This window comes from Toxorhynchites rutilus, chromosome 3 (assembly GCF_029784135.1).
Source record: "Toxorhynchites rutilus septentrionalis strain SRP chromosome 3, ASM2978413v1, whole genome shotgun sequence".
Lineage (NCBI taxonomy): Eukaryota > Metazoa > Arthropoda > Insecta > Diptera > Culicidae > Toxorhynchites > Toxorhynchites rutilus.
The window spans coordinates 98581153-98593993 of NC_073746.1; the positions used below are offsets into that span (position 1 = coordinate 98581153).

The 12841-nt window shown below is 44.1% G+C and overlaps 1 protein-coding gene across 1 annotated transcript; it reads right to left on the reverse strand.

The window, feature by feature from the left end:
- Positions 1-3387: 3387 nt before the first annotated feature.
- LOC129774759 (zinc finger protein OZF-like) lies at positions 3388-5267 on the reverse strand. Its single transcript, XM_055778700.1, has 3 exons — positions 5038-5267; positions 4844-4986; positions 3388-4780 (listed from the first exon to the last, which is right to left on the reverse strand). The coding sequence occupies exons 1-3, from the start codon at positions 5167-5169 to the stop codon at positions 3436-3438; spliced, it is 1620 nt and encodes a 539-aa protein (XP_055634675.1). The 5' UTR covers positions 5170-5267; the 3' UTR covers positions 3388-3435.
- Between the last annotated feature and the right edge of the window lie 7574 nt (positions 5268-12841).

Consider the following 12841-nt stretch of genomic DNA (forward strand, 5'->3'; position numbering starts at 1 on the left):
GCAGTATATGAAAACAGTACGGAAGAAAGCGGAAGGGGAATTATTTACTTGAAGAGTGAAACAGACAGACAGATCACAAGTGAGCTTGGGCACAAGCGTATTGTGTTTTGTTTACAAACAAAATACAGTACACTTCCAAGTGGCTGAAGAGTGGTTTTAGCAAGTTGGCCCACCTTAGAATATACTTCTAGGCGCCTTGCCAAAAACAATTCAATGCGACTTCTATGTTTGAAATCAGGAACTGTTCATACAACCAACTTATTGATGAATTTACGTTAGATTTACAACCAGATGGCGCAGCAAGTAAAGTGATGAAGTTTTGTTTTTTTTATATGAAATTCGTTTACATTTGTTAGAAAAATGCGAATTTTCCTTCAAATTCCCCGGATTCATGTATTCTTTCCACGCTAAATGGTTAGAAAATGATAATTTTAAAATGTGGTATGTATATTACGAGGAATGGCTTGTTATAAATATTGTAACTTAATTTTTTCTCAACTAAGTCAACAATGAGTAGCGTGTTTTGCGCTAAAAATACTGCAAATCCTTCTCGTATCGAACCCTACATAATCAATGATATCAGCCAATTTGAGATATCGATTTCTACGCAATTATCCATAGTATCAATAACCGGTATGCATTATCAAACTTAAAATTTTTTACGATTATCTATGACTTTGGTAAAATCTCGTGTTGAAACCATCATTAATATACAAAACTCCAACTTTCTTACAATATACTAACGATATTTAATGACTGAAATGAATCTAAATTAGAATAAAATGAATAATAACAGAATCTTGCTTTTCAATGCGTAAAATAAACACCCTCATTTTTGTGGTTCTGAGCTCTAATGTAGATATCGCATGAGCTGATTCAGCTTTGCGTAAATTCGTCAATAGGGGCTGATTCTTGAATACACTTCACGGAGAAAACAGAGATTGATATCGGGCCTGATTCTCGAATACACTTCATGGTGGAAACGAAATAAACGGCACACCATTGAACTACGTTTTACGAGTAAGTGTCGAAGATAATAATGAGTTTTCAGGCAGAATGAGCACTTTTCAAATAAAAAATCATTAATGAAAATTAACTTCTTCGTATCAAACTGGTATTCAATGTGAGTGGAAAACTTTGTTTTCTTCATGTGATGTAATAATCTCATACAAAAATTTCATCTGAAGATAATTTGATATTCTAATGATAAGGTTAGTGGGAAACTAATCTCGTATCCAGATGTCGACACCATACCGTTGTCATCGCGGATACGTTTCATTCCGTTTCCACCGTGAAGTGTATTCGAGAATCAGGCCCATCGTTTTCATCACCATTATCCACAGTATGCATAACCTGTATGCGTTATCAAACTCAAAATTTTGAAAGATTATATATTACACTGGTTCAATCGCGTGTTGAAACCATCGTGAATATACAAAGCCCTAACTTTCTTACCATATACTGACGACATTTAATGGTTCAAATGAATCTAAATAGAAATAAAATGCATAATCACGACCGAATCTTGCTTTTCAGTGCGTCAAATAAACTAACACCATCACTTTTGTGGTTCTGAGCTCTAATGTAGATGTCGCATGAACTGATTTAGCTTTGCATAAATTCGTCAATTGAGTCAATTGTGGTTCTGAGCTCTAATGTAGATGTCTCATGAGCTGATTCAGCTTTGGGTAAATTCGTCAATTGACGAGTTTACGTTAGAATTGCAACCAGATGGCGCAGCGAGTAAAATAATGATGTTTTGTTTTTTTGGTATTGGCGATCTAACGTACAAATCTACACCTAGGCGGCGCTGCGGTGAAAGTGATGATGGTTTTAAATTTTGCCATGTGAGCTTATGGAAGGTTTGTAGTTCTTTCCATAAATTACAATGTTATAATCATAAAAGATTATTTGATTGCGATAAGTTTGTAAGAAATTTAATTCTGCGCAATTTTATATATAACATGTTATTTCATTACCTCTTTCAGTAGTGAAAACTGTATAAATGTTGCCAATGGTTGAATTAAAGAAGGAAATTCGAGAGCACAATCAAACACAAGTAGAAAAATGCATAATTCCTGCATGTGAGAACTACTTTGTCAACATTTTTATAGTTTTCACTACTGAAAGAAGTAAATAAATAACATGTTATATATAAAATTGCGCAGAATTAAATTTCTTACAAACTCATCGCAATCAAATAATCTTTTATGATTATAACATTGTAATTTATGGAAAGATCTACAAACCTTCCATAAGCTCACATGGCAAAATTTTAAATCATCATCACTTTCACCGCAGTGCCGCCTAGGTGTAGATTTGTACGTTAGATCGCCAATAGAATAATTGACGAATTTACGCAAAGCTGAAACAGCTCATGCGACATCTACATTAGAGCTCAGAACCACAAAAGTGAGGGTGTATGTTTATTTTACGCACTGTAAAGCGCAATTCGGTCGTAATTATTAATTTTATTTTTATTTAGATTCATTTCAGCCACTAAATGTCGTCAGTATATGGTTAGAAAATTATTGTTTTGTATATTGCCGATGGTTTCAACAAGCGATTTTACCAAAGTCATAGATAATCTTCGAAAATTTTATGTTTGATAATGCATACCGGTTATTGATACTATGGATAATTGCGAGAAGAATTTGCAGTATTTTTAGCGCAAAACACTCTATCCATCGTTTACTTAGTTAAAAAAAATTAATGTTACAATACTTATAACAAGTCATTCCTCGTAATATTTATAGCACATTGTAAAATGATGATTTTCTAACCTTTTCAGCGTGGAAAGAATACGTGAAACCGGGAAATTTGAAGATAAATTCTGATTTGTCTAGAAAATTTGAACGAATTTCATACCGAAAACCAAAACATCCTCATTTTACTCGCTGCGCCATCTGTTTGTAAATCCAACGTAAATTCGTCAACTAAAACTCAAAAACAAATCACGTATATTTTACTTCCGGTATTTCCAAGGTAGTTCTCACATGCAGGAACCATGCATTTTTCAACTTGTTTTTGATTGTGCTCTCGAATTTCCTTTTTTGATTCAACCATTGGCAACATTTATACAGTTTTCACTACTGAAAGAGGTAATGAAATAACATGTTATATATAAAATTGCGCAGAATTAAATTTCTTACAAACTCATCGCAATCAAACAATCTTTTATGATTATAACATTGTAATTTCTGGAAAGAACTACAAACCTTTCATAAGCTCATATAGCAAAATTTAAAACCATCATCACTTTCACCGCAGCGCCGCCTAGGTGTAGATTTGTACGTTAGATCACCAATTGTTTGTTCTATGTATTCTCAAAAAAAAGATCACTAAAAAATAAACCCGAAACATCTGATAAACATTTGAAAAAAAAATCTTTATTGACATAACAATGATATCGGATGCATCAGTAAAAACTATTGTTCAACTGTTTGCATTATGCGATGCCAAATGTTTACGCAGATAGTCCTGTCTTGGGTATCCTCTCCCGCATACATTACAAATGTACGGTTTTATCCCCTTATGTGCCATAATGTGGCGTTTGAGGTCGCTCGAAAATGCATAACTTGCATCGCACATATTGCACTGGAAAGGCTTCTCGCCGGTGTGCATCCTCATGTGTGATTTGAGACATGACTTTCGCGCGAATGTTGCTGAACACAGACTACAGCTCAGCGGCCGATAATCCGATGCATGCGTAATGTAGTGATCTTTCAAGTTCCCCTTCGTTTTGAACCCCTTCCCGCAAACTTCACATTTGAAACGATCATCTTCTATAGAATGCGATTTCACATGTTTTCTGTACGAGTCCTTTATGGCGAATGTTTTCGAGCAAACCGGGCAGACGAAAGGACGCTCTCCCTGGTGACAACGTTCGTGATCGGAGAGGGCACATTTGTCCCGGAATATTCTCCCACATTGGGCACATTGATATTGCTTGGTGCGGTATGGCTTTGACTTGTGATCCAACAATATCCGTTTCGTTTTGTATCTACGGTGGCAAATGTCACAAGTGAATTGGTTTTCATTATCGCTTGTGGAAGTTTGGCTTTCTGGCAGGTGAATTTCGTCTGCATGTTTTTTCAACAATTCTTCGGACTCAAACTGTTGGTAACAAGCACAGCATTTTGGAAGCTGTCCCTTTCTACCACTGCTGTCTTTATCATGAGTTTCTTTATGGTCCTCTAATTGGGCTTCTGTGAGAAAATCTTCATCACATTCATCGCATCGAAATTGTTTCTCCATGAACATTTCTCGTTGATGAAGAAGTAAAGCTCGTTTCTTAGTATACCGTTTAAAGCAAACCGAGCATTCAAACGGTCTAGCAGCAATTTTTTGCTTGTCGCTAATTCTCGATTCTATATGCATTTTAGAATGTTGCTCGACTTGCTCCATATTTTCCAAACGCATCCTGCATTTGCAGCATCGTTTGGGGGAAGAAGAGGATTTTTTCTTAACATACCTCCTACGTTTCCGTTCACATACAATATCATCCACGTCGTTTTCTTGATTTGTCACATTCTCATCTTCCTTAGCATCCTCTTGAATATATTCCTCGCCGATTTTATCATCGTCATCGTAATCATCATTCCCATTAGTATCACTTGATGAGCTCCCACTATCATCGCATTTCAGATTGTTCGATAGTTCACTACTCAATGCAAGCAAATCTGGTATCGGTTCTGCGTATATACGTTCCTTTTCCGCCTTGAACTCCGTTTTCAACTGATAGTCTGTTCTCAAATTGGTAGACTCAAATGATGTTAATCTATCGATGGAACATTAGTTTTATGATTACTTGATTATTATTTATACTGCAATTGCTCCTCACCCCATAGCATCTTTGCTGTTTTTTGCGTGATTCCGAAACAAAGCATCCGATTCCTTGCAGCGTATCACCAAATTATACGCTACAACGAGATCAGATTTGCAATTCGCACAACATTGGAATGGTAGGTCATCGTTTTCAAAAATCTACGATCAATAGCATATTATTATTTGGACATTCCAAGTAATCTAAAATACCTCTAGTTTAACACAATAACGTAACATTTCTGCCAGACTTTTTCCATTTACGATTTCATTAAGAGAAACTATCCCGTTGGAGCTGCTAATACAGATACGACACGACCGTCTGTCGATTTCTAATAAGGACATTGCTCTTCTGTGTCTTTCAGATTGCGGAAAATTGTTTTGGAGTTCTGATAAACAAAACTTATTTCAACGGACCAAAACAAAAACATAACGTTTTGTTGATGTTTTGACGAGTTTCACTAAAGCTGTGTTTGTGTGAAGTCAGTCACGCGAAATTTCATGGTGCATCCGCAATGACTACATATGAGGTGGAGTAGTAGGCGGAGTATGTTTGTATTATTAAACAAAATATGGTGTCGTCATTACTTTTCATTCAATATGAGGTTTATATGGAAGAAACAAAACAATATTAACCTTCCTATACTCGCGCATAGGTCTGTGAGACCGACAAAACAATAATTCTTTCATATACTCGCGCATAGGTCTGTGAGACCGAGAAATCAATAATTCGTTCATATTTCAGAAAACATCAACACTACGACTTCTTGATTCTCTCTAGCTTCGTTAAGTGCGCTACACATACAGCATCGCCGTCAACTATACTCTTGGACTTATTTTGCCAACGTCAAAGTTGCTGGTGAACCCCAACTGTCCCTATTTTTCCGTCCAGCTCAACTTCCCAATCGGGATTTATAAAGTTGACTGACCTTGTGGCTCAAATCTGCACGTGTTTTAATGTTTCCGACTCCATCAGAACCATTGTCATCTCAATGCTTCCAGTATTAAAGACAATTTTGCAACAATTGATGCAAACATGGCCCCTCCTTGCAATGATTATCTCTCTTGATGTCTAATTCAAATAGAAAGGTCGGAGATATCACTGTTTTACAGTGGAATTGTCGTAGTCTTATCCCTAAGTTGGATACATTCAAATTTTTAATTCATAAGTTCAATTGTGATGTTTTTGCTCTGTCCGAAACTTGGCTTTCTTCGCGAGATGATCTATCATTCTACGATTTTAATATTATACGCTTGGACCGTGTTGACAGATACGGAGGGGTACAATTGGGGATCAATAAGTGCCACTCATTTTTTCGAATTGACCTTCCACCTATTGGAGGGATTGAAGCTGTTGCTTGTCATGCAAACATCAGAGGCAAAGACCTCTGTATTGTCAGCTTGTATTGGCCTCCGAGAGCTGCGGTTAGCCGCAAACAACTTGTTGACATGTGCTCACTCACTCTCGCTTGAGGCTCTCCAGTCGATGAAAACTAGTAGGCACCCATCTTATTTCCTCACAAAAGTGAGACAGCAGATGAGTGCACTGATCGAAAGATCTTATAAGTTAACCTTTGTTTGGGTCCCCTCTCATTGCTCAATTCCTGGCAATGAGAAGGCGGATACTCTCGCAAAGGTGGGTGCCCAGGAAGGCGAATTGTTTGATAGACAGATTTCATACGATGAATTTTTCCAATTACTGCGTCAGAGTTCCCTCTTGAGTTGGCAAACTGATTGGAACACTGGAAGTCTTGGGCGGTGGTTATATTCAATTATTCCAAAGGTTTCTTCGAGAGCGTGGTTCAAAGGTTTGGACTTAAGTCGTGACTTCATTCGTGTAATGAGTAGACTTATGTCCAACCACTACTCGCTAGATGTGCATCTCCACAGAATAAATCTTGTTCAAAGCAACGTCTGACGGTGTGGAAACGGTTACGATGACATCGATCACGCAGTTTGGCAATGTACGGATAATTACGCAGCCAGAGAGTACCTATTGAATGCCCTTGAGGTCCAAGGAAGACAACCCTATGTTCCTGTTAGAGACGTGTTGGGAACTCGCGACATCTGCTACATGCAGTTGATCTATATGTTTGTGAAACGGTCTAGTATAAGTATTTAATGCTTTTGTGTTTTTCTTTTTCGTTATTAGTTTGTTTGTCTTGTCCCCCCATCTCACCGTCGCCCACCCTCGACAGCTAGTCAAACACCAGATGCTATCCCTGGTCATTATGCACAATGCTACAGTGCGTGCGGCAACCCTCGGTTGAGACAACGATACCTCATATCCATATCCCCAACCTGACCCGTCCCACAAAAATGTTGCCCTTTTAACCTCGAGTAAACCGCGAGTATTCGGTCGAATCCTACTAAACATAGAAATTAGTTGAAACTTTGTATAAACAAACCTTGAATTAGCGGCTCCGCAAAGCTTATGCGATTGAGCCTTACAAATAAATGAACTGGATAAAAAAAAAAAAAAAAAAAAAAACCTCACTCGTTTCTCGTCCGGGTATTGGAGCTCTACAAAATTGATCCCGTCGTCGTTAGGTTCCTGCAGCATGCGATGAGGCAGTGGAGCACGTCTCTGCACCTTAGTGATGGGGAAAATGTGTTGCAGTCTAGAACGCTGCAGATAAAGAGGGGGATATTCCAAGGCGACTCTTTCAGCCCGCTTTGGTTTTGTCTGGCACTGAACCCCCTCAGTAGGACGCTCAATAGAAACGGTCATGGCTATAAAATAAGGTATGGCGACGGCGCCCACGAAGAAGTGACCCATACCTTTTACATGGACGATCTCAAGGTCTACGCTGATTCACGTCAGCGTCTAGGTGTAGCTATCCGGGTTGTCGAAGACATAAGCAGGGACATCTGTATGGAGTTCGGCCTCGACAAGTGTCGCTGTGTCCACCTGCTGAAAGGACAACTTACCGAATCCGGAGGCTACGAGGTCTATGACGGCGAGTTTATAAGAGACATGGTTCGTGGCGAATCCTATAAATATCTTGGATTCCGACAGCTCACCGGGATTCGCCACTCCGACATCAAGACGGAGCTGCGAGACAAGTTCTTGAGTCGAGTGAACTGTGTCCTGAGGACTTTCCTCAACGCGGGGAACAAGGTACGCGCGATCAACACATTCGCGGTTCCCCTGCTGACCTTCAGTTTTGGTGTAGTCAAATGGAGCAAAACTAACCTAGAGGACCTTGAGAGGAGGATGAGGAAAGCATTCAAAGAGGCCGGAATGCACCATCCTCAATCGGCACTGGAGAGAGTTTCACTACCACGCAAAGAAGGGGGACTTGGAATCGTCGACATTTCTGCACTGTGTGTTGCCCAGGTACGACAACTGCGCGAGTACTTCGCAGAACGCGCCAACCAAAACGCGCTATACCGGGCTGTCTGCGCCGCCGACAGAGGATACAGCGCTCTGCACTTGGCACAAGCGGAGTACCAACTCAACTGCAATCTGCAGACAGTGGAGGAGAAGATTGCAGCTTGGAAGCAGAAGGCAGTGCATGGTGCCCACCCCCATCAACTGGACCGGCCACACGTCGACAAGGCCGCATCTAATCTGTGGCTAACGCGTGGTGAACTCTCTTCAGTAGTAGAAGCCGACATGATAGCCATCCAGGACAGGATAATGCCGACGAGAAACTGCAGGCGGTACGTCTGGCATCAAGACGTTGATGACATTTGCCGGATGTGCCATCAACCAGGTGAAAACATAGAGCACATTATGGGAGGCTGTCCCGTTTTGGCCAACGCAGCCTACACCGAGCGCCACAACAACGTGGCCCGTATTGTTCATCGACAACTGGCGCTCCAATGTGCTCTACTGGAAGACAACGTACCAAACTACCGGTACCTGCCTGCACCTGTCCTGGAAAATGACCGTTTCAAGCTGTACTGGGATCGCACTGTTCTGACCGACCTCTCGATCCACCACAACCGCCCAGATATAATGGTTTACGACAAGAGCGACCGCAAAGTCACCATCATCGATGTCGCTATTCCACTGAACCAGAATCTGGAGGAGACCCACGGTCGCAAAATCTGCAAGTACCGACCATTGGCCGTGGAGCTCAAGGAACTGTGGGGGCTAAGGGAGGTCCCAAGAATTGTTCCAGTCGTTCTCTCTGGAACTGGAATTATCCCGAAGACACTTCTGGAAGCGCTAAAGGTGTTGAACATCGAGAAGGAATTGGCCGGCATCCAAAAGTCGGTCATCCTTAGCACCTGCGCGATTGTCCGACAATTCCTCGGTCAGGACTAAAACAGCACGAGCATGCAGATACGTGCATTCCGCAGAGCCTAGTCCCCCTTTGGCATTCAGAAGCCCGGGGGCAGGTGAAAATTCTGGCTAGGTTCGCCTAGTTAAGAAGTGAGATAAGTCTGCCAATAAAAAAATTTGGTTCTCAAATGGGGATCAACACTAGGGTAGGAGCCTACCTGTTGGTCTCAAATGTTCCTATCTCACGCCTCCACGAAGATCATATGACGACATTTTTAGATCGGGCGTGAACTGGAAACACACACCTGGTCTTGGCTCCGAGAACGGGTGTCGAAAGTGGCTAAGTGAGGGGGTGCGAGCGAGTCAGAGCGCTATATCTCTCCCGGGGAAGGCCTCCCGGGTCATGGAGGCCTTGCCAACCCGCTGTCTCCCGGGCAAAGGAGATACACCCAGAAAATGGAGCTACGTTCACGAAGAATACTCAGAATGCGATCGCCCGAGGAGGGTCCCCGAACTGGAGCTGGTCCTGGAACGGGCGTAAGAGCGAGCGGCCAGCGGCTGGAGGGCGATGTGCAAGAGCGGGCCACCAGCCGGGTTCAACCCGAAGAGCTACCGCCACACGGAAACAGCAGCCATCGACATCACCAACGAAACGCTGCGCCTACGAGGCGTGTTGCGACTGTTAGACGACAGTCGTCCACACTTGTGGGTACTACTAGGCGACGGATCATGTGGACACATGAAATGAATGAATTCGTGATCCGCGCCTATTACATCTGCACTGCTTTGGAGACGGACATGAGCGGTCGCCCTCGAATACTCGCAATGTTCGAGGAAGCGTATCCAGAGTTCGTCGGGAGGCTTGACCAAAACGCGATGAACGCGAGGCGTAGAGCGATTGTACGCAACAATATGCTCTCCCAAACGCAAGTCGACGAGATCAAGCAGCAGGTGCAGAGAGAACTAAGCTCCAGAACAAGCAGAGCAAGCGATGTGTCGAGACGAAGTTCAGTACGGCTGAGCAATTCATTCGCGAGTGGGGCACGCGAATCAGCACCAGTGGAGGCCACAGTACAACAACCCCCTGAGCCGGAAGATCCACAGCCAGATCAACAACTACTACGCGATCTGGTCTTCCATTACGACGAGGCGATCTCACAGTTCCGCGACACGGACCCTTTGTCGCGCCCCAGGATCCCGAAGTTGCAGCATTCCCGCAGGCTGACAAGTGCAGTAAAGCTCATGAACGAGCACGTTCTTCCGCTGCACTTGGTTGATGCTGAGAACATGGAGGAGCTGCAACTGAAAGTTTACTGTGCTGCTGTGGCGACCGCCAAAAGTTTAGGATACCGTATTAGGCCAAGAGGCGGACTGCTCCAACATCTCCGTGAAAGGCGTGAGCCTCCATGGCGAAGGAGATTGGAGCAACGGATCCTAAACAAGCGCGCCGCAATTGGAAGACTGATGGCGTACAAAAGAGGCAGCAGATCGGCGAAATTATGTCGCCAAGTTGCTGTGATCGTGCGGCCTACTGAACTTCGCCAGCTGGGAGCTCACCAGCTGACGGAAAAACTCGACACACTGGTACAGCAATTGAGCGTCCTAACTAAACGGCTGAAACGTTACTCTGACTCTGCAAAGCGCCAGGAACAAAATCGGATGTTCAGAGATAACGAAAAAGCGTTCTACGACCACATTAGCGACGAGAAGCCCGACTACCGCGAAGGTTTGCCAGATATTAGCGATGTGACGAACTTCTGGGCTGGTATTTGGGAGACCCCAGTAGAACATCGCGACGGGCAAATGTGGTTAAGACGGGAGGAGGAGAGTTGTGGTGAAATTGGAGAGATGCCAGCTATCATCGTCGGAGAGAACGATGTCCGCGAAGCCTCGCGGTACCTGAGGAACTGGGCAGCACCGGGCCCCGATGGTGTCCAGAACTTTTGGCACAAGAAGCTGACCGTCGCACATCCAAAGATAGCTGAGTGCTTCAACAAGGTGCTATGTGACCCACACAACCTTCCTGAATTCGCCACCCGTGGCGTCACCTTCCTCCTCCCGAAAGACAGCAACACATTGAACCCATCAAAGTACAGACCGATAACGTGCCTATCGAGTCTGTACAAAATACTGAGCAGCATAATTACCGCCAAAGTTTCTGCTCACTGCGAACAGCATCACATCATCGCAGAAGAGCAGAAAGGATGCAGGAAAAATACGCATGGCTGCAAAGACCAGGCCATCATCGACGCAGCCATAGTCGGCCAGGCGGTATATAACCAGCGGAACCTAAGTATGGCCTACATCGATTACAGGAAGGCTTATGACTCCATACCTCACTCGTTTCTCGTCCGGGTATTGGAGCTCTACAAAATTGATCCCGTCGTCGTTAGGTTCCTGCAGCATGCGATGAGGCAGTGGAGTACGTCTCTGCACCTCAGTGATGGGGAAAATGTGTTGCAGTCTAGAACGCTGCAGATAAAGAGGGGGATATTCCAAGGCGACTCTTTCAGCCCGCTTTGGTTTTGTCTGGCACTGAACCCCCTCAGTAGGACGCTCAATAGAAACGGTCATGGCTATAAAATAAGGTATGGCGACGGCGCCCACGAAGAAGTGACCCATACCTTTTACATGGACGATCTCAAGGTCTACGCTGATTCACGTCAGCGTCTAGGTGTAGCTATCCGGGTTGTCGAAGACATAAGCAGGGACATCTGTATGGAGTTCGGCCTCGACAAGTGTCGCTGTGTCCACCTGCTGAAAGGACAACTTACCGAATCCGGAGGCTACGAGGTCTATGACGGCGAGTTTATAAGAGACATGGTTCGTGGCGAATCCTATAAATATCTTGGATTCCGACAGCTCACCGGGATTCGCCACTCCGACATCAAGACGGAGCTGCGAGACAAGTTCTTGAGTCGAGTGAACTGTGTCCTGAGGACTTTCCTCAACGCGGGGAACAAGGTACGCGCGATCAACACATTCGCGGTTCCCCTGCTGACCTTCAGTTTTGGTGTAGTCAAATGGAGCAAAACTAACCTAGAGGACCTTGAGAGGAGGATGAGGAAAGCATTCAAAGAGGCCGGAATGCACCATCCTCAATCGGCACTGGAGAGAGTTTCACTACCACGCAAAGAAGGGGGACTTGGAATCGTCGACATTTCTGCACTGTGTGTTGCCCAGGTACGACAACTGCGCGAGTACTTCGCAGAACGCGCCAACCAAAACGCGCTATACCGGGCTGTCTGCGCCGCCGACAGAGGATACAGCGCTCTGCACTTGGCGCAAGCGGAGTACCAACTCAACTGCAATCTGCAGACAGTGGAGGAGAAGATTGCAGCTTGGAAGCAGAAGGCAGTGCATGGTGCCCACCCCCATCAACTGGACCGGCCACACGTCGACAAGGCCGCATCTAATCTGTGGCTAACGCGTGGTGAACTCTCTTCAGTAGTAGAAGCCGACATGATAGCCATCCAGGACAGGATAATGCCGACGAGAAACTGCAGGCGGTACGTCTGGCATCAAGACGTTGATGACATTTGCCGGATGTGCCATCAACCAGGTGAAAACATAGAGCACATTATGGGAGGCTGTCCCGTTTTGGCCAACGCAGCCTACACCGAGCGCCATAACAACGTGGCCCGTATTGTTCATCGACAACTGGCGCTCCAATGTGCTCTACTGGAAGACAACGTACCAAACTACCGGTACCTGCCTGCACCTGTCCTGGAAAATGACCGTTTCAAGCTGTACTGGGATCGCACTGTTCTGACCGACCTCTCG

Coding starts and splice junctions, on each gene's coding strand:
- LOC129774759 (XM_055778700.1), bottom strand. CDS start 5,169: ATGTCCTTATTAGAAATCGACAGACGGTCGTGTCGTATCTGTATTAGC. Junction 4,987..5,037: donor GTTATTGTGTTAAACTAGAG/GTATTTTAGATT, acceptor TATTGATCGTAG/ATTTTTGAAAACGATGACCT. Junction 4,781..4,843: donor AACAGCAAAGATGCTATGGG/GTGAGGAGCAAT, acceptor TTCCATCGATAG/ATTAACATCATTTGAGTCTA.